The sequence below is a fragment of the Xiphias gladius genome, chromosome 18 (genome assembly GCF_016859285.1).
Source record: "Xiphias gladius isolate SHS-SW01 ecotype Sanya breed wild chromosome 18, ASM1685928v1, whole genome shotgun sequence".
NCBI lineage: Eukaryota > Metazoa > Chordata > Actinopteri > Istiophoriformes > Xiphiidae > Xiphias > Xiphias gladius.
The window spans coordinates 8362626-8384544 of record NC_053417.1 but is presented as its reverse complement, the minus strand read 5'-3'; the positions used below and the strand labels follow the sequence as shown (position 1 = coordinate 8384544).

General features: G+C 39.0%; 1 protein-coding gene across 1 annotated transcript in view; it reads right to left on the bottom strand.

Moving 5' to 3' along the window:
* The window catches only part of ajap1 (adherens junctions associated protein 1), a 44652-nt gene extending 24080 nt beyond the window's left edge, over positions 1 to 20572 (bottom strand). The window contains exon 1 of the mRNA XM_040151824.1: positions 20181 to 20572. Within this exon, the coding sequence (XP_040007758.1) occupies positions 20181 to 20209 (29 nt within the window). The 5' untranslated portion in view covers positions 20210 to 20572. The remainder of the gene's footprint in view (positions 1 to 20180) is intronic.
* Between the last annotated feature and the right edge of the window lie 1347 nt (positions 20573 to 21919).

Below are 21919 nucleotides of genomic sequence, written 5' to 3'. Positions count from 1 at the left end.
GTGCCAGTTTAAGCTGTACTACATTCAGTAAATCTACTTCCAACTTATTCTGCAGTTTCCCACAAATGCCAGTGTCAGGGGGGTTAGGATTAGTCCTTGACAGACACTCAAAATTAAACACATGATCTTTATGGTTGGGAACCAGAGTCTGCAGCACGTAAAGTAATTAGGGTTTAAAATAATTAAAATATCATTGCCATATGACTGAAGCTCTAATTTATACAGTTAAATTGCATTTTAGAGTTGGACATAAATAAATAACATTCTGCAACTATGTTTACGACATGCCTATGGCCAAAAGGGCTGTCCAAAAAGGGCAGACTTGCACATGAAAAAAGCTTTTAAACCAAACTTTTAAAATAAAGTTTACAAAGTAGAACTGAAGATTTTATCAGCAGAGTTACAGCACAAAGTGTCTGTCTCGCTAATGCTGGAAACCAGTGGATATTTTTCTGATTTACTGTAACTTTCCTCGTCAAAACCAGCACTGCACTGCTGTGCAAACAGGGAAAAAATTAGACTGAGTAATCCATTGCCCACAATACTTAATACCCTTTTCCTGTCCTTGAAACTGGAAACCTCACATAACCAACATAAAGCCCTCAAAAGACCAAAATGAATGAAGAGTCGCCTTTGAAGTCTGTGAAAAAGATTCACAGCATAATCCTGAATCAAATGCTTGAGCAAAAGGTGAGAGTGGTTAATAAACAAGGCCATTCGTACTGACTCTTATGCCATGAAGATACAGGTTGCCTTGCATAAGAGGATGTTTTCTAAATTTCACGTCAGACTGTTTACATGTGAAGTGCTCTACTGTGGCTTGCACTTTTGTATGACCACCGGATTCAAACCTATGGTCTTTCATCCTTTCATGATCTGTGAATGAAGCCAGAGCAGCGTTTGAGGGTTCTTGTTCCCAACAGCACAATGACTAAGGCACTCTATATGAAATAATTACATTTCTCTCTCTCTGCTGCATGTAACACCAGCTCATATGGAGATGTTGACACTGATCTTAATGTACACCAGTGACAGCAAAAGACTCTCTATACTGTGCAGTTGGAGGATCGCTGGGTCTGCACTAAGTGAATTTATGTGAGATTTGTCAGGGTGTGATCAAACTGCTCTACACTCCCAACACAGATAATCCGCATAACACTGAAAATGCCAATGAGAGCCTGAATAGTTTTCGGGTGTAAAATCAGGTCTGCTCAAGAGTTACAACCTAGCTGTTATGAAAATCCCATGTTGACCCAAGCCTTATTCATCATCTTACTCATAGACTACAGTCAACACTGTTTTCTGTGTATCACTTTGTACTAATACAACTGTATTCTCTGTGTATTAACTCCACTGTATGACTCATCTCATGTTTAAGTATGAAGTCAGCGATGATATGATGCAGAGTTGGTTAACCTTCATATGTGCAAATGCTTATTTAAGCCGACTCACACATGTAGAGGAACCAATGTATCATTCTATATCCACGACAGCTGACCATGCATGCGCAGAAACACAGACTGAATAACAAGCACCAACATAGATACCGTAGGTATGCATTGCTGGTTCTAATAATTAATTTGTGCTAATACTAAATATAATTTAGGGCTGCAACTAACAAATATTTTCATTAAAGATTAATCTGCTGATTATTTTCTGGATTAATCCTTTGGTCTGTAAACTGTCAGACAATAATATATATTTTTTTATTTATCACAATATCTCATCCTCTGATTGCTTTTTTGTCCAACCAATAGTCCCAAAACCAAAGACATCCAGTTTACCAAAACATATGACAAATAAAAGCAGCAAATCCTCATCTTTTGGTTGAAAAATGATTATCACAGTAGTCCGAGATTATTTTCTATCAACTGACTAATCTATTTATCAACTCGTGATCTCAGCTTTAATATGATTTAATATTCAGAACACCATATTTCGCAGTGGAGTGAGCATGGAAACAGAATGTGACAAAATATTTTGTTTTCACTTAAAGCCCCCAGACTAGCTTTTTCGGAGTTTCTTCATCAACAAATGAAACTGACTCAGGTTTTATCTCCTGACCTAAGTGCAGAATGTCAGGTGAGGTGGTTGTATAGATCGTAACTCCTGTCTCTCTTCAAAGATGGTATTTGGTGTCAAAGATGTGAATGGCCTTTTCTTTCTCTGGCCATCCACTGACTCCCAGTGGATATTGTGAACACTTTTGGTTTGGTGTTCACAGAACAAGCTCCAAAAATGCTACCAAGCAGACCTTTAAATTAAGATTCCAGCATTTTGTCACGCATTTTCCAGTTTTTGTTATTAATACTTTCGATGTATTTTGGTTAAAATGTTGGGACTGGAATAAGGTATAGATTTGTAGTGGTAAATATGAAAAAATCAGAACTATAGAAATGTATAATCTAATTATGCAAGCATGTGATAATATTTGGGCCAATTAGTTACCATTTTATCTCCTAGAAGAGGAAATTTCAGGCTTGCATCATGTCAAGCATCTTGAAAAAGCCGAACAACGGCCAGTGCCTGATGATTCTGCTCTTCCCCCTAAAAAGATCAAAGTAGTTGAGTGCTGTATAGGCTATTATGCACAGCAATTCTGCAAATGCTGTGCCAGTGGGGTAAGATAAGCAAAGAAATAAAGGGCAGGGTATAGTCTTTGTGAATGAGGCCAAACTTTAAAGGCTCTTCTGAGGCCTTTTTAAAATGCTTCACAAAGCCTTGATGTTTTAGTAATCAAATGAAGTCAAGCTTAACAAAAAGTGGCAAAACAGTGAAAGGGGCAATGTGTAGGAATTGGCCAACTGCCGAATTCCTACTCCAGCATATTATATTATATATATAATATTATATATATATCTATATATATATAGATATATATATATAGATATATATAATATTCAAGCATATTAACAGAAAGTTGGGGTGTCCGCCAGTGACTGGCCAAGACAACCTACAGGAGGCTGTACTACTTCATCCTCTCGTGTTGGGCTGAGGGAAGACTGGACGCTACAGTGACTCACTATCACCTCTTGAGGAACAAAGTGGTATTGGGGCTAGCTAGTTAGCATGCCAACATCAGTGGATACAGTATCTCTCCAACAAAATACTGCAGTCTTTGACAAAATGTCAAAACTGTTATTTCTTCACACTCGGTTGATAATCTTAGTTATTTTTTGAATGTTTGAAACTAAAATATTTTCATATTGCCCCACTAAGAATACATTAAAGCAGCACTACACATAGGGACTATTAAAAAGTCTAAATTTAGGGCCAAATTCCTTCCTTATAGTGTATATACAGTTAGGTACATAACTACTGGGACAATGATACAATTTTCATAAATTTGCTGCATATTGAGAGTTCCCGTGAACAGCTACCAAATGCAAATTCTTCACTTGGAATCAACTCCAGACATTTTATCTGCTTCATTTGTCATGATGCTGACTGTCAGTAAATTTTCCAATTACTTCTGAGCATCTAAAAATGAGGGACAATGTATAAAAATGGCTGTAATTCCTAAACGGTTAATACAACATGTTTGTTAAACCACTTGAATTAAATCTGAAGCTATACGCTTCAATCACATCTTGATGGCTTCTTTTCAGATCCATTGTGGTGATGTACCAAGGATAAATTAAGAAAATTGTGTCACTGTCCAAATACTTATGTACCTAAAAGTAAATAATTGTCTTGAGAGTACAAGGGGCTAATGAAGGATTATCTGACTCTTTGAACTCATCCTTTGCATCATATTAGACCCGGTAGAACAAAACTATTATCTCTGCAGCTAATCAGATATTGCACCTAATTATTGTCTTTGCACTGTATCTCTGGCCCACTTCTCATGTCATCATCACACTGTGATCACTTGTGCGAAGTAGGTCTTAATTAGAACTTCTTGGGAGTTTGCAGAAGTGAGGCCTCAGCAGATGGGCTTCCCACCTGAGGGAGGTGAAAAAGCATGCCTTCTTCAATCCCCTCGCCCTGCATCCCCAGGCTGCCATCAACAGAAATTTTATCAGCATGGTCTCAACAGCCCAGCCACTGAGTACACATAATTTTCCAGCCAACTCAGGCATTGAAAGGTGCCTTGTAGAAGGTGACTCCACCTCTGTTGAAAAGCTAGGTGTGATGGCAGACAGAATAAGCTTTGCTTTTTTTTAAACCTCTCAGTGGGGTGTTTCCTGCCCTGGGAAAGGTACTGCTATTCAGCCTTATGTTAACAATATCAGAGTACAAAAAAACCAAACAGTGTTTTTATTCAGGATAGCACTAGCAATTGATAGAGCATTTACACATTGAACTATGGTATCCATGTCTCTCCCACACAGTTCTAAAAACAGTACTTGCAAAAAAAAAAAAAAAAGAAAAGATCCACTGGGGAAAAGGTTCACCAACTATAGTTCATGAAGTTTCAAACTGCAGTGGGTGGTTTTCTCTGGTGGGTCCAAATAGACACAGCAAGAGGTTAAAACGAGACTTTGTGAGCATATACAGGTGGATTGCAACTCAACAACAAACTTGTTTTCACTTTCTTTCTGACATTTTATATGTTTGTTATTGTGTTGACTCCAGGAATATTAGTACATGCATCAGCTTTCTGGAATTCTTTATATTCTTTATACACAATAATATTAAAATAAATTGTTAAAAAATGTTAATGCCTATAATCAGCACAGCTGACCTGTTTTTTCACAGTCAATTTTATGCTATCACAGATGCTGATTTTTGTCAGAGACAGTGTGGACATTTTCCTAGTTGGGGTACCCTCTAGCTGTATGCATTCAACCGTAGTCATTTTTAAACTGATACAAGGACATTAACAGACACATACATTAAAAACTAATCCATTACTTCATTTGATCTCAACAGAAGTGTTTTAAGTCACTATGTTGTGATGAATGATTTTCCCCAAAAAACTTGCTTTACCTTATTGAGGGGAAAAGTATGGAAAATATATAATGTTGATATTCCTGTCTAGTTACAGCATGTGATTGATGAGAGCACTGATATGTTTCAATAAGATCAGTGTATATTCTCTCTACTGAGAAATGGATTTTCTGCTACAACTACTACTGTATTATTCTCTTTGTAAAAGGTAAAGTAAAATATGACTTTTCACCATCATTTACTTCTCATTTGTGGTTTATGCTTAGTATGTTCTACTACCGCTTCTCAAAACAGTTTTTGTAAAGGGGATTATTTTGCAACAGAGGACTGTTATAAATGTTATCTGCTTATCCATTTTGTATAAAAAAATAAGCTATTGTACAACAAAGGTCAAATGAATATGTGGGGAATGCACAAACATAGTAATAAGCCTAAAGGTTTGAAAATCCATTGACTGCTGCAGATCACTGCCACTGGTACAGCCAGTGATAGGAATGCAGTCATTGTGTGTGTGTGTGTGTATGTGTGTGTGTGTGTGTGTGTGTGTGTGTGTGTGTGTGTGTGTGTGTGTGTGTGTGTGTGTGTGTGTGTGTGTGTGTTTGTGTGTGCTAGAGTGATACTGCAGTTTTACTTAGTTGCAGCTGTCAGTCACGATGGTAAGTTGCCAGTGGTCACGTTGAATATTTTCTTTGAGGTGAGGGGACGTTTTTCTTGTATACATCTTTTCAAGAACATACTATAAAGGATATTCTCCACATAGCTGTGATTCATGCTTTTGTGTTGAACTGATGTATCATAATAATTTCTTAGATACTGAAGCCTCTAGGCTTAACCAAACACTTCAACTGAGTAAAACAGATTCTACTGCTGGTTTCAGCACAATAAGGATAACTTAATCAGCATCTCCAGTGCGTAGACAATGGCTATTTTTAGGGGGGGTGGTAGTTTTTAAGGTCTTATTCAGGTTTAGATGGGCGTAACTTTTACGCCAATTCCTGCTCTCTCACTAAAAATGTGTAGTTTATTTCATTAAAGCAGAACACGAAGAAAACCAGAAAACAGTAATATGTTTCCAAGACATAATAACTTATACTCATAATAACTTTATATGGGACTAAGAAGACTCTTCCTAACCCTCCTATAATGATTATCGTAATGGTATCAAGCAACTAACACCACATACTGAGGGAAGATGTTGAAGAATATGATGGTGATCTTTTCTTTGACAGTGTCTGCACAATAAGATATGTTTCCAGTTGGAAACATTCATTCTTGTATTCAGTTCCTGTGTGGATCATTGTATGAGACGTTATTTATAGCCAAGTTGTGTATAAAACATGACACTGTCATTGCTTTCCTCAAAAGCCTCCGGGGGATGTGTGGGTTGGTTATGTTTTCCTTTAAAATCATACATACACTTTGAGGCCTACTATTAAGTAGCTCCAGTAGCTATGTTGCTAGACTGAACAACTTTAAAGGATTATGGATTGAGAATAAACTAAAGACAGTGGGATGCTGGTGAAAGCTACTATAATGTGTTTTCATTCATTCCACCTGCCCTGATCCTGCCATCGCAGCCTGTTCACACTGGGGAGAAGACTTTTAAAATAGAGATGGGGGGATATGGAGTATGCATTTGCATTACCCTAAGAGAGTGACAGAGATGGAGAAAGAGAAAAGAGAACAGGGAAGGAGCTGTGTGGCAGTCTTACCCCTCTGGGGGGTAAAAACTCTCTGATAACATCCAGGCCATAGAGCAAGGACACTTCTCCTTTCGCATGACTCACTGTGAGGGTAGTGAACACAGGAGTACAGATTGTACGCCACTAGCAAAGCAAGCTGCGTTCCACAGCTTCGTAAAAATTACAACAAGCGTGTGTGTACATATTTTTATATACACAAACAAACACACACACACACACACACACACCAGTGGCTGTGTATATACAGATGGACGACGCGTCTCCACTGCTTCCCACTGTACACCAGCCCAACTCAACCACGAGCACACCTCACTGAACTTTTGACCTAGCTTGGCTGCATCAATCTTGACAGTCTGCTGCTAGTTGTACTAAGACTGAAGGTTTGTTTTTTGTGTTTTTTGCATTGTAGATCATCCTTTTATATGCCCTGTGTCTGAAAGACCTAATCCAGTAGGGTGATGCTGGATTTGGATTTCCCACAAAAGTCTTGATAGCAAAAAAGGATTTTTGTACCGTATGTGTTGTGCACTCTTTTCACATTTTTAGCCACCACACTTGTCAGTACTGTCACAGCTCTTCGTCTCCCTCTCACTTCCTTTTCCATCTTCTCCAAATCCTGTGCTTTACCCCAGCCTTTCCACCTGACGGACTTCCTCAATTTTTTTTCCAGGTGTTTTTCTTAGGGTCAGCCAAAAGTTCAGGCTTCTGCCTTCTTTTTTTGTGTAAATCATTTTTTTTTTTTTTTTTTTAAACTCTGCTATGCATGCCTTTGATTTATAGTAATATTATACACTATTAGCAGAACACACAGTACATGTGAAAGAATTCCAGAGTAAAGTTTTTGGCTCAACATCCAAGTAAAGACCAAAACAAATGCATTTCTCATATTCACCTGGTGCAATAACAACAGCTTTTGAGCTTATCCTTAAACACCCAGTTGAGTGGCAGTTTATGCCAATAAGATTAAAAGGCAGGATATAAGTAAGGTAAAAGGACTAGAAGGATAAGGATACATAAGAGAAGCCAATTACACTTTCAGTATTATTCAATCAGTATTGACTTGTCCATCTCCAAGTGTAACTCTTACTAAAACAATTGCAGGTTTCACTGGTAGTACATAGTGTGGCATTTTAGACGTTTTACTTTTTTCATCAGTTGTTCATTTACAAATTACTCCAGAAATATAGTCCAATATTTAGAATTGCCTTAACAATGGACAAAGAATTGCTACACAAGCAATGAGCCCTCCATGTTGTCACTGGGTGGCGCTGAGATCTGAATCTTAGGGCAGCTTCTGTAATCACATAAATAAAGACAAAAAATCATCAAAATTAGTTCTAGTTAATTGTGAAGATGCCCTGGCACTCCAGAGGCCCTGACAAACTTTAGCTTCTTAGTTTCTCTGCTTTCTTTAGAGCCGAATTACATTTTTTTCAACCTACACCTACACTAATTTTTCATATAAAAGACGGGTGAGCTATTTGCAATAAAAAAACAACTAGAATAAAGTGAAAGTCAGCTTTATATACTGATGTTTTAAACATGCAAAGAAAGTGGAGAGTTCTTGCCAGTACCTGTTTAAATTCCTATTTAACTGGAGTCACATGGTACAGCAAGTCTAATACGTTATTAGTTTACAAATAAACTCCTGATCTGAAGACTGCAGAATCCCCTTCATGCATAATTTGTAAAACGGTCATATGATCACATCATGAATGGGGCCACAAGGATTCATTTCTAATAAATAATTTTCCTAACATCAAAATACTGACTGAAGTTTAGTTTAGTAGCCAAGTTCAAAAGACTTACTTACTTACAAGATTTTGACTAGTTTTAATATACGTTACAAACGAGGATAAACAGTTCGGCTATGTACAGACAGCTTTGGTAAAATTAATTAATTGAAAAAAAATTAAAGACTTTAATTATTAATGAATTGCATTGTCTTCTATTCAGGTCTTTGTTAATAGTTCTAAATATCTCCACTAGTTTGTTTCTTCAATTTTGCAGACATCTGCCATATTATCATGGACCACAGCACAGTATGTCAGAGTATTTCAGTCAAATGGCTGCAATAAAAGTAGGCAATCAATATTATGAGTTCAAATTCTAACTTTAATTTTACTGCCTATACATATCTGGAGACAGGCAAAATATACTGCTTTCTTCCAGATTTTCAATAAACATTTCAGCCCTGCACAGGGAGCTGAGTATAATGCCCAGTGATCGGACTACAATAACGTTAACGCTGATTGGGCAGGACAGATGACTTTTATATAACTGTTTCACATCAAAACAGTTTCAATACCTCATCTCACATCTTAGTTAATTGCTGCATGTCTTAAAATCATTCTCGCCTGTAACTTTACAGTCAGCGATGCAGAACAAATGGCTGTCAGTAATGTCAATGGGTTTTTCATTCAAGTTCAATCACACCGGAACGATTTCTTTAGGAAGAATAAGTTATTTCAGATTTTTACACTGTTACTTTGTAAAATAAAAAATAATTAGTAACTGCTAGCTACCGATCACCTGCTTTTTTCCACATACCTAACATTAGACTGCTTTTTGTCTTAGCTAGCTAACTAAATAACATTAACTTAATTTTTAGCTTTCAAAACACAAATTTAACTTACTGCAAAAACTGCAAAGATCCTTTAGATCCCTCAGGTCCGTTAGTGCAGTTTACTGCAGAACAACACATTTTGTCGGTGCGAAAGAGACAATCACAGTTATGCAAAGTTAACTACACTTAAGTTCTCCTCTCAACGTTCCTAACCTTTGTACAACTCCTGAAAAGAAGTCCACAATTGACTCTGCAACTACTTAACTCAGAGCTGCTGTCAATCACAGCTGTCAATCATGACGTCACATCCCCTTGTTATGGCTTGACTTTTGGGGAGCTGTCATGTCGTCCATCTATATATATTGATTTATTGACTTTTCTGAAAAACATTAAACATGTTCCTGGTTTACTTTCTATAATCTACTGCAACACTTGCTATTAGAAGATGAAACCTTCTTGAGCTTTACAGAGTTAAACAATAATTCATTTGATACGTTCCCTTTCTAGAAAAGCGAACTGCAGGACATTCTGTTGACTATGTTCAAGTGCAGGATTTATTTGAAATTCTTTTAAGTTATTACAAATGTCAATAAGATTTGAATGCAGTTTTCTTGCTTTTGGAACACAACCCTCCCGTTCTGGTTTTTACTCTGGCTCCCAATATAATCAGATTGATGTAAAATGCAATGGCCTGTGTTCCACTGTTATACACATCAACGAACAAAACTGTCATCTACAACGGAAATCTTAAAAATCTGTATACTTAAATTCAAGTTAATTAATTTTTTTTCTCTACAAACAAAAAGAAGGTGTTGTTGTTTTGGTGCATCGGCAGCTCAGAAACGTTGTACAGCCTGACGTATTATTTCTAATCCTAGAAAATAATATCCACGTCTAAGTGAAATCTCCATTTCTACAGTAAGTGCACCTCTCCTCTGTGCAGGAAACACATCCATCTTCCGCTCCACAGATCACTGCTTGGTCAGCTGAGACTGATGAATATACAGTACATAAATGACATCATGCACTGTCAAACTGTGATAACAGACCTGAGCTTTCAATAATAGAGGAGGGTTCATGCCAAATTAGCGTCACGGTAAAATCACAAGTGCATGAAGTCTTAGGGAGCTGAAAATGCTGTCCAACCTGCGAAGACTAAACTGACCTATTGGCAACACCATTAATATACTGGTAGTTGCCTTGCTTTCTTATAGAAAACATCATTTCACATTTAATGGAAATTACTCTGGCCCCTCTGGGATTAGTGAGGGAAAACTGCTTTTTTTTTTTTTTCTTTTGCCTCAGCTGCAGCATATTGGGAAAATGAGGGCATGATAACAGTCTTTCTCTGCCCTTCCCAGTTCCATTAATTCCAGCATGTAGCTTTAAGAGAGTCTGACCCAGAATCATTACTGTTTTCAAGAGGAGGTCAGTAGAGATGTACTGTAAAGCCCAGACAGCCTCAAGTAGGGAAGCTCTAAACAACTGAACTTAACTACTGCTCTCTTTGTATAAGAGAAGCACTACAACCAAAGGTATTACACACTATCAAAATAGTCAGGCTGGACAGTATTTTTGATAATGTATTACTGTGTTACAGTGATGCTTTGGTTTACAGATCAATAAAAATAGAGTCATTCAGTCAGGAATCTGTTCTTTTAAACCAGTATAAGTATTTCATTTCATTTTTTAATTTACTTTTACTGCACATTGCTTGTTCATTTAAATTTCAAATACTGTTTAAGGAAAAATCAAGATTCCCCTGCTGTATGAATAGGGACGGGTCCCTGATGAGCAAAACAGACAGCACATCACATGTATGCTCTGTCTGAGACATTTTTTTTTTTAAACAAAATCTTCCCTGCTTCTTTATAGTTTGGAAGAGAGACTGACAGATTCACTGGTCAGGAATTACCCGGACTGAGTTGGACTAAAGTTTGTTACAATGGTCTCACCAGAGTGAGGTTTGGCTGCAACTTGGGTGCTGAATGGGACTGCAAATCCCTACGTCAAACCTTAGCCTGAAACCCAAATGTTAACCCCAAACTTCAAATACAGTCTGCAATAAAGGCGTAACGTGATGTTATACCATCATCTGCCCCTAAAGGAAAACCTAACAGCAAAGGCAGAGTCAGACAGGACTTTTAAAAAGATGTTTAACACTGGAATACCCACACCTGCGTTCAGAGGATCAAATTAGTTCATCAAAATTGGGACCGCTATAACAGCACCATTAACATAGGCAACTCTTGTCATGGCTGACCTGTAAATTAAGTGGAGCCCAACAGCTGCAAATGACTGACAGAGTTCTTTGACACAGGATGCTGTGAAATATTTTTCAATAAATCAATCATTAATAATCACGTGAACTGGCTTAACATGATGTCTTAACATTTTGAAAAGCCCATAGAGATACATTACGAGTGCTTTAAACATCTTGGGCGTTTTGGTTTGCTTGCAACAAGCCAGGGAATAGTCTGTAGTGTTTGATTTCTTCTTCGTTTTCTTTTAATTTCCGACATACCAAGCACGGAAAGTGCATTGCTGCCTCCTGCGGGTTAAAAACAACAAAGCATTTGGTCTTTGCAAACAGATTTGATGTACGTCTTTATTTGCATATAGAGCAGGGAGGTGAGATCCGATCACAAGTGGTGACACATGTGGAGACGCATTTTAATGGCAGGTGTGAACTGACATACGTAGAGCCGTCCACTTGTGATCGGATCACCCAAGGCACATGTTAATGCCAGATCTGAACAGGGCCCAGGTGTCTCTTGAGAGATTATGCCTAAATTGACTGGAATCACCTCCCCCCTTGCACAAGATAATAAAATACACACAAGGGAGTGTGCTCATGCATACAGTTTGAAAGAAACACCAAACTGTCATTTAAAAAAATATACAGCCATTACAAAGGCTGAACCTTTCAGAGAAATGTGTTATTCATGTGAAAATATGGCAGGGCTGCCTTTCCAGTACAATAAATTCAATAAACTGTTAATGATAAAGCAAATTGAAAATGTCAGAAGGTATACAAAATGCTGAAAGGAAGTCTCTAGAAACCTTGATGAATGGTGCTGCATATTGGATATTTATGAATTATGAGGCTACAAGGTTTGTTCCATTATTTCATTTAAAACTCATTTTAACTGGCACCTGGCCCAAAGTCCTGGACAAAATAGACTCTGTTATGACACTAAAGGCAAACCTTAGCACACTGTTGAATTAGTGCTTCAAATTTCTTCAGACTCAAAAGTAAATTCTTCACTAAAGGAAAGCAAGGCGTAAATCATCACAATTGTCTGCAGGCCTTATCATGTGTTAATAAGGTAGCACACCTCTGTTATCAAAAACTAACATTCTCATACAGTGCAACATGCAAAGCATTAGGACTTCTCCAAAAGACATCAGCACCTCGTTTATCCACCATAATTTTCACTGACAGTAGCATATTGTGGCAGTAGCTCAATAGCAAAATGCTCAATTGTTATTTGAATCCAGTTCTGATCATTTTTTCCTTTGCTTGGCACTTTTTTCCAACCCCTCTTCTGCCATTGTGCACAGCATTTCTCAGGGATGAGGCTCAAACAGCCTTTTTATTTCTGAGGGAAGATCAGGGGGATGGCAGATTACGGAGGTTAAGATCCTGGCGTCTGAAATCTATCCTGATTTTGATCCAAACAGCTGATGAACATGATCTGTGTGTCTGTTTTTCAGAACCAGGTGTTACTTTGGCATCACTACAGATATGAGTCGAATTGCATTATATGGTTGTCATAATCCATAATTAATTAATATTATATCATTATCAACAAATCCAGTGGGGGAAAAAAACAAAATCAGTAATAAGTTAGTCCAACTCTCAGTACTTCCGGATTTCCCCAACATGTCTGTGGTTATCAGTCCCAAGCATGTTTGTTTCAAACAAAGATGTAAATCTTTAAAAATTGGTCACAAAAATATTGTTTCATATTTTCACTTAAAGGCTAAATGGTTTCCTAAAGCAGCTGGACACCATAGTTTGCAGAAAACATTACTTAAACAGAAGTTGGACTATTTTATGGCTTGGATTAACACACATTTTTCTCACTTGTGAGTATTTACAACAGCAGGACAGTGTACATGGATGTGACTCAAGATAAAGTAAAGTTCCAATTGAATTGCGGGAAGTCGATGCCTAGGGATTGGGTTCGATAGCTTTTTATGAAAGTAGGAATCCTTTCAAATCCCTTATTGAAAATTATTAGGTGTACATATCAACATTTGAAAGTAACTCAGCCTAAAATAATTGTTGTACATCTCAGAGATGTTTAATCACACTTCGAGAAACTGAGAAGGAAGAAAAAAAACAGTTTTAAGTGGCAGCCTAATTAATGTTCACAACCTGTACCTACAACAGCGCAATACATGAAATGCTAAAAAAAAGAATGAGTATAGATAAAAGTTTGATAAGAGATTTGTTATAGCTGAACCTAATTTATCCAGATAATTTACAGACCACAAACCCGATCCAAAATGGAAGTGGCTATCAGAAACCATGGATGGCTGAGGAAACAAGCTCTGTCAGTCTTGGGATACATGGAAAACACTCACGCTAAATTCATTCATTCCCTCTATGCTGCTGTGGGCCTAGACTGCCGGGGGACTTCCCATGATGCACCGAGCTCCTCTCTCCTCCTCTTCCTCTCCATCTGTACACATTCATATCCCATCAATGCTCGTTACTAACTTCTTCTCTCTCCCGTAGTTTTTTCCTTTCTTGTCTCTCTCCTCTCTCTTCCTGTCGCTTTCTGCTAGTATCTCTGCCCCTGGTGTTACAGAGACTGGATCTGTGACTGCAAACCACCTACTGCTTCAATTATTATGATTATCATTACTATTATTAAATTTAGTTTTATTAGTACTATTATTCATCCTATTATTATAATTATTAGTTTAATTATTATTGCTATTATTATTATACATCTTTATGTGGTACCTGTACTGTGCTATGTCCACCCCCCCCAACCCCGCCGGTCGTGGCAGACGGCCGCCCACCATGAGCCGGGTTCTGTTCAAGGTTTCGAGGTTTGGGTCTCTGTAAATATAACTATAAAGAGTACGGTCTAGACTTGCTCTATATGAAAAGTGCCCTGAGATAACCTCTGTTATGATTTGGCGCTATTTAAATAAAACTGAATTGGACTGAATTGAAATTGAATAATAATAAAACTATACAATATCACCAGCTATATCTTTTAATGATCAGATAAAATAAATTAACAATACATTATTATTATGATATCTAAAGTTATTTTATTTAGTTATTTGTGATGAAAATAATAATACATCTTGATATATTGATTAATATATTTTACCTGACACAACACAGTTAAAAGGGTTACTATTAGTCATTTGACTTTAGTAATATATTTACTGAGCTCATACATTTCTTATAAGGAATTGCAGAGATAAAAAAATCACTTAAACAATATTCAAGTGCTACATGTTTTCTGATTATAGCCACTCACTCACTTGTACAGGCACTGGATGCTCAAGCAATCGAGAATTTGCCCCTTGTTGTTGGTTGTGTTTGTACTGCAGCTGTGGAAGTATTCGCATTTCACACAGTGTAGCTGAGGGGATTGATCCTCCGTCCACTAAAAGGAGGAGCTGTGATACCTCTGAGTCTCTATTTGCAGCCTGTTGAATATGCAATAATGCATTTGTTGGAACTGAAGAGGGCTGTGTGCTCAAGCTCTCAGACAAAGCGACAGGGCAAATACAGTATAATCCAGCACGTATTCACATGCACACACACACACGAATGCTCGAATACACACATGCAAATGGCTCTGTGGTGGCAAGGTCTATTGCCAAGATACACAGGAACCAAATTGCTTATTCCCACTATTTTGTGTTTCTAATTTGTTGATTATTGTGGCTAAATCCTCCTAGATGCTGCTCCAACTAAGTGACATGCTACTGATATCAGCTGACTCTGATAAGCATCGAGACTGGCCAGGTGTTCACAATGGCTGCTCTCACCGATCAACAACAAAACACAAAGGACAGACAAAGAGAGTAAAGATGATTCTCTACCTACACAGAATCATCTCCGTAGATAAACAATTTTCTGTTTGACCTTTTACTGTGGAGGATGGCAGTGTGCTGCAGTACAGTACCTACGTTCCACTGGACTTCTATAATACATTTTACCTCTAAACATCTTTGCATCATGAATCAAACTGCACTGTTTGGAATTATCTCTCCGTGTTGGTTGTGTTTTGTTTTTTTTCAGAATATCAGCTGCATGCAGTTGTGTTACTTTGAAAAATACAGGCTCTGAGGTGTAGGAGTTAAGCTCTCCTCGACAGATATCCAGTATTAGGGAGATAAATACCACAGTTGGCTCTCGTAAGAGTTCTAGAGATTTATGGATTGCTTCTGTGCAGCAGGCCTCTGGGAGGCAAATATTCTATGATTTCTTCCAAATGTTTTAGGAGTGTGCAACACACACAAACGGACTCCAGCCATGCCTGCAAGGATTAGTTGCAGCAGCTGCTACTATGATTGTAGTGTAAGAAACATTGTTGCATTGCTGAGGTCAGAGCATAATTCATAGAGAAAAAAAACAAAAGAGAAAAAGGGTGGAGTGTGTATATTTATGTACGTGGTTTGAGGGTCCAAGATGTATCAGCCAAGGGTGTTGCATCATCCCATTAATTACTCCCATTGCACAACGTCCTCCACTACACTGTACATGACCCACATGCTCTGGAAGATAAGCTGGGTTGCAAAGAGCATGGGAATGTGGTGAAAAGGAAAAAAAAGAGGGACCAGACAAACAGGACAATGCTCCAATCAACTCAGCCCCTTACTGTCAAAGCTTTTATTTTGCCTTACGCCATAACCCAAATCAATTACTTTTCTTTCTTTTATTCATTTATGAAGTATTTTAGTGGAAAGTGGCCCACTGAGAGACGCCCCCCCACGCATAGAGGAGGCCAGTTAGTGAGAAGGGCCATCACAGATAAATCTGATCCTTTGTAGAGGCAGTATTGATCCAGCCAAAGCTCACTACATGAATCAAGTATGAGCTCTGTGCTGTTAGTTCCTTTACGCTGTGGGATGGATGTGCTTCAGTGCAATAGAGAGACACACTTTTTCATGTAGCCCCTACTGGACAAGCTTGTCATTAAACCCAATCCGGTTCAGGGCTGCCGGCACTAAGGTGTGAACTTGGACTTGAATTTCATGAGAAATGAATGTGGGGATTTAAGTTTAGGAAGCAAGCAGTGTCATTGTTAGCCCACTTAATAGCTCCCAGTTCAAATTCAAGTATTTTAGTATTATCAATTTTCCAAAAGCTACTCCAGTCCTCTCATTTGAAGCATCCTCTCGGTGGAAAATGAACTGAAAGCAGTTATGATGCAATTCTACCAAGTCTCCACACCATTAATTGCTATGCCAGTCAGTGACGAGTCATTTATAGTTAACCCCTGTACTTATTAACTGCTAGTTTCTCTCTTTTTCTCTTGTCTTTCTCTCTTAATGGTATTTCCAGAGTGGTCAGATGAACCAGCATCCATGTCTGTTTTGTCTCTTAAGCCGTTTCACAGGGACAACCTGTTCTGGTCCTTCTGGATTTAACAGACTGCTGAGCACAGGGTGTTTACGACACACGCGCGCACACACACACACACACACACACACACACACACACAGACACGCGCATACATATCTCCAGAGGATAGGTACCCAGAGAAGCAACACAGCCTATTTCACTGCAAATTAGGTTAATCACGCTCCAGAGAGGCCCAGTTAATAACCCTCATAGAGGCTATTAAGATGGCAACTAAATCACAGGAATATCTGAATATCTGATGGCCTCTTACACCGCAGTGCCATGTTTAACCCTGGAGTTCTTGGTAGAACTAGCTCTGAGGATGATGACTGGTCATATACACCCTAAGTAGCTGTAGACGGATGATGTCATGCAAGAGCAATTGTTTCTCACTGGAGAAAACACCTCAGTGTAGAGTATGATATATAAGGAGGCCTGGTTCATTAAGCTGGTGATATTAATCAGAATTATACTATTAGTCAGTTTTGTTTTTTCTATGGGGATAACACACAGAATACTAAGCGCATCACCAAGAATATCAGTATGAAGATGTAATTCCCAAGCTCTTCTAGCTCACGATGCATCAAAGACACCTTCTTTCTTCTTGTGGCAGTACTTTAAGGTTTCCTTTCAAACTAAGACGCCAATCACTTGACATTTTTTACATAAATTTATCCAGGCCAGAAATAGCTAGTCACGTGAAGCTATAGCCACCTGTCCTTAACAGTCTTGTTGTAGGCAAGTGGAAAACTGACAAATGAAGGCCTTCAGAAAGGCAACTGGTGTCGCTGCCAGTAATATTTTGCAGCCGTAGTGATCCGAGGCCTCATAGCATCTACAGTGCCTCAGTGGTATGAGAGCTCACCATGGGGAACCTAAAACTATGTGACATCCATGAAGGATAGAGCCCACAGATGCTGAACCAGAGAGTGTCTCAAGTGAGACTCTCTCTGGCGTCTCTCAGTGGGCCACTTTCCACTAAAATACTTCAAAATGTATTGCTCTATGGTGCAATACATTAATTTGTCCCAGCTTCACAAATGTGAGGATTTGCACCTTTTCTCCTATATTATTGCAAACTGTATATCCCTTTTGTTTTGACACGTTGGTCGGACAAAAAACAAAAAAAACAATCTGCAGACGTCCACTTCGGTTGTGGGAAGCTGTGATGGGCATGTTTTACAATCTTTTGACATTTTAAAACTAAACAATTAATTGATTATTCAAACTTAATTGCAGCTCTATAACATTTTTTGGTGTTACAGCAGAAGTTGGCTTCACCCTTATTCTACAGTACGACAGGCCAGAATAGTTAAAGCAGTTATCAGACTATGGAATATATTTTGATATCCATATATATCACATTATGATAAAGGTATTATAAATCACATATCGAACTAACAAACTGATGTTCAGTTATCTGTGTTCCACTATTCAGCATTAGCAAAAATCTTACATATTATTAGAAATACCTACACAACCTATTCTCCAAACTTATTCTTTTAATCACAATTTGCTTTCAATGGTTAGTTTAAATAACAAATAACATTTTGTGAAATGATAACAAGATCTGATCATATCCTCATCATACCATTCCACTCCGAGTCAAATAATAATCATACAGAATTATCACCCAACCCTAGGCCATAAGGTGTTTGCTCAGTTTGCTCAGAATACATGAGGCATAACAAAAGTGGTCATCTTGAAAATCCTTGGTTTTAAATTCTTTCGTGACCTCTTCATCCATCTGTCCGTCCTGTGTTGCTAAAGTCAGTGCTGTTGCATTTACGCCCACATATGCAGGTTCTGTAGGTGGTGTTCTTTGTCTATTCCGACAGGACCAGTCTGCACATGCTCACTGCCCATGTCTTCTATTTGCTTTTCCGAAAAAAATATTAATGTTTAACTCAAGTCATACTGAAGAGAAATACTTTGTGTTGCCACCAATGTCTGGTAATAAATGATAATCACAAATAGAAAAAGCTTTGATGGCAAGGAAAAAAATCTGAAACATGGTGAATTACTACAAACAAGAAGTGGCTTCAGTCCATAACAGCAGTTGCCATACATCCCACATCCCATTCTGACTTTCCACATCATGTCAGCAAGGGAAGTTCCTGCAAAATGGAAATAGTTTTTTCCTGTGCCTCTAACCGATACAGCTAGAGACTTGGGACCTAAATACATTTCATTTTATCATCTTGCACAACTGCCCTGTGTACAGCGTGTATTGCCATTACCCTGCGAGGTCAGCCCAAAGATGTACAGTGTGTGTTAAGCATAATCAAGGTACGGCCGCAAATGGGCAAGAATTAGAGCTACCGGTGGGAATGAGATCCAGCAGGTGGCAAGAGAAATCTCACCGCTGGCAGGTTTGCTCTCATTTCACAGCGTGTCATTCCCTCTAAACCTATTTTACGACAAATGAATTCAATTTTAGCTTTTGTTTGCAGACTTCCTAAGTAAGTCAACGTCCGGAGACTGGTCTCCAGTCTGCTTTGGCTTAGGGATATAATTTTATTTATCATAAAAACAAAGCAAATATCCATTCATTGTTTTCTGTTGTATGACTGTTTCCTTTTAAAACAGTTTTCATTATACTGTCGGAGCAGGAGGGAAGGAAGGGCAAAGTGTGAGTGGTTGTTGTTGAATGGGGTAAAGCCTACCTCTCCATCCAGCCAGCCTAGATGCTCTATATCCTCTCCTCTATTCCTATCTCTGTCTACTTCCATATTTGGGGGGCTAGACTTTCAAAGCAACAAACTCAAAATGTATTTATAAATGCCTAATTTGTTTGTGTGATTTATATGTTCTTTTCATCTGTTATTTCACCTACTAACCACCTTTTTTTTTACTTGCGAGTGCCTATGAGAGCTGGGAGCGCGTGCACGCGTTTGTTCTCACGCGCGGGGCGGAGCTGACAGACCTAACCTTGAGCCCGTGTATGCGCGTGCGTCCGGGAGTGTATGTGTGTTGCCTGCGCCGGGCTGTTGGCGACCCCCAGCGCACAGGATGCGAACTTTTCGATCATTTTCTCCCTTTAAACATCACAAAACGTAACCATGTAAAGCCTCGGCCTCAATGTTCCTCGGTGTCAACACTACAACGGAAAATAGTCGGTGCATTTAAGGAACTTCGGTACAAGGGCACCTTCCTTCACATGTTTTTTTTTTTGTTTGTTTGTTTTGTTTTGTTTTTTTTGTTCTACAGACAGACCTACTGATAGACATGTAGTCCAATCGCCAATTCCTGCAGACTCTCATAACTTGCAGTGGCGTAGATTAAAAAAACTGAGACAGCGTCGTCAAATGTGAAACAACATAAAACAACATCTACATTTTTCGGTCCCCCCAGGCGTTGGCCAATTACAATGTAACAGCTGTAATGTGAAACGGAATTGTTCGTGTCTTACCTGCGCGCAACACTCCGTTTTATCCACATTTTTCTCGACTGCCGAATCCGACTCAGTCTTCCAGGTATCCTCCCATTTAGATGGGTTTCCACCAAAGTCGACAGTAGCTGATGAAAAACACTCAAGTGACGGACCTTACTCCAGCTGCCATTAACGCAAACATTATTTAAGCCATATCCTTCAACGTTGCGCACATCAAATTCCTCCAACACCGCTGCCAAATCCCACTAAAATGCCAGAGCAGTAGTTAGGTCTCTGTGAAGTTGCTCGCCAATTGTTCTATTGATGACAATCTTCCTCGATATCAGTTAGACGGAGAGGGGTTACTCGCGTGCAGGCAGACAGGTGAGCGGGAAACCAAAAGAGGTGTCCTCAAACTTTGCCTTCACGCATATCTTTCATTTCCCCCCTCCCCCCCGGTTGGAATGACAAAGCTGTAAGATGCGGAGACCAAAAACAAGGCATGTAGTTGGCATCCTCTCGCTGAAATGACAGCGCACCTTCTCCTACATAGTTGAAAGGCAGATGATAGTCCCAAAAAAAAAAAAAGGGAAAAAAAATGGGGGTGGGAGATGAGGATGGTCGGTCTCTCTGAAGCACGGATGAGACAAGTCACCGACGGCAGGGGGTCCTCATTATCTACTCACATTTGTGGAGGTGTGCGGAGGGGGTTAGATAAAGTTTTTGGGAAAAAAAATTAATCAAAAAAAGAAAATAGGTGCAACTGAAAATAGGAGGAGGGGAAGCGACGAAGGAGAATCCTGGAGGTTGCGAGTTGTTTCAGAGGAGTTGGAGAGAGGGGGAATGAGAGCTCGTCATTAGAGAGGAGGGGAGGCTGGTCCGTCTCCTCCTGCTGCTCCTCTTCTCTCAGACTGACGAACGACCTGCCTGCTGAGCCCCGCGCTCCCGTGACGTCATTTTAAAGCCAAACATGTCATGTGCAGCCCATATGTCCCACGTCATATGGGCTGCACACTCATGGGTATGACAAGGGGCAGCAGCGTCCAGTACAGGTCGGAAGCTGTACAGCTGCGTGCATACTGCATCGAAACAGCTGGGGCACAAACTGGAAAACATAAAGTACTGTGTCAGATACACATGTCCACATCAGCCTGCAATCAGGACCTGCTGACAGGCCCCTTGTTTTCTGATCATATTTGATGTAACCTTTTGTTTGAGGCATGCAAGGCTCCTGATGATCTGGGCTTGATCTGTTCTCTCCCTTGCACCCAAGATCAAGTACGGATTCACCTAACCAATGATAATCTCGAATTTGCGGAATATTAGTTCCCCCATGCCCAAAAATTTAAGCGGAAACACCTCAGGCTAATTATGATTGTAATTAATGATATAATTGATACTGGCAGATAATATCAGTGGCATTATCAATGGTTGATACGACAAACCAGTAAAAAGGGTTTCTAGATCGGTTGCCACTCTGGAAAAATAACTGCAAATGAAAAGAATCAGTTAATATTTCTGAAAGAAACAATGCATATTCAAGACACAATTACTTTAATTCAATTGTATAAATGATGTTTTAAAATAGTCTGATAACATACATTTTTTGGTTTCCAGAAAAATGTTGACAATCCCAGTGGAAATTGGTGCAGCCTGAGTAGTGCAGCAAGCTCATTTTTCTCAGCGTCCATTGGTGGGACAGGCGGTAGCGTACAGCGAAGCAAGCATGCTACAGTGTACAACCAGTTTTTGTCCAACCACTAGGGGGCATCAAAGTA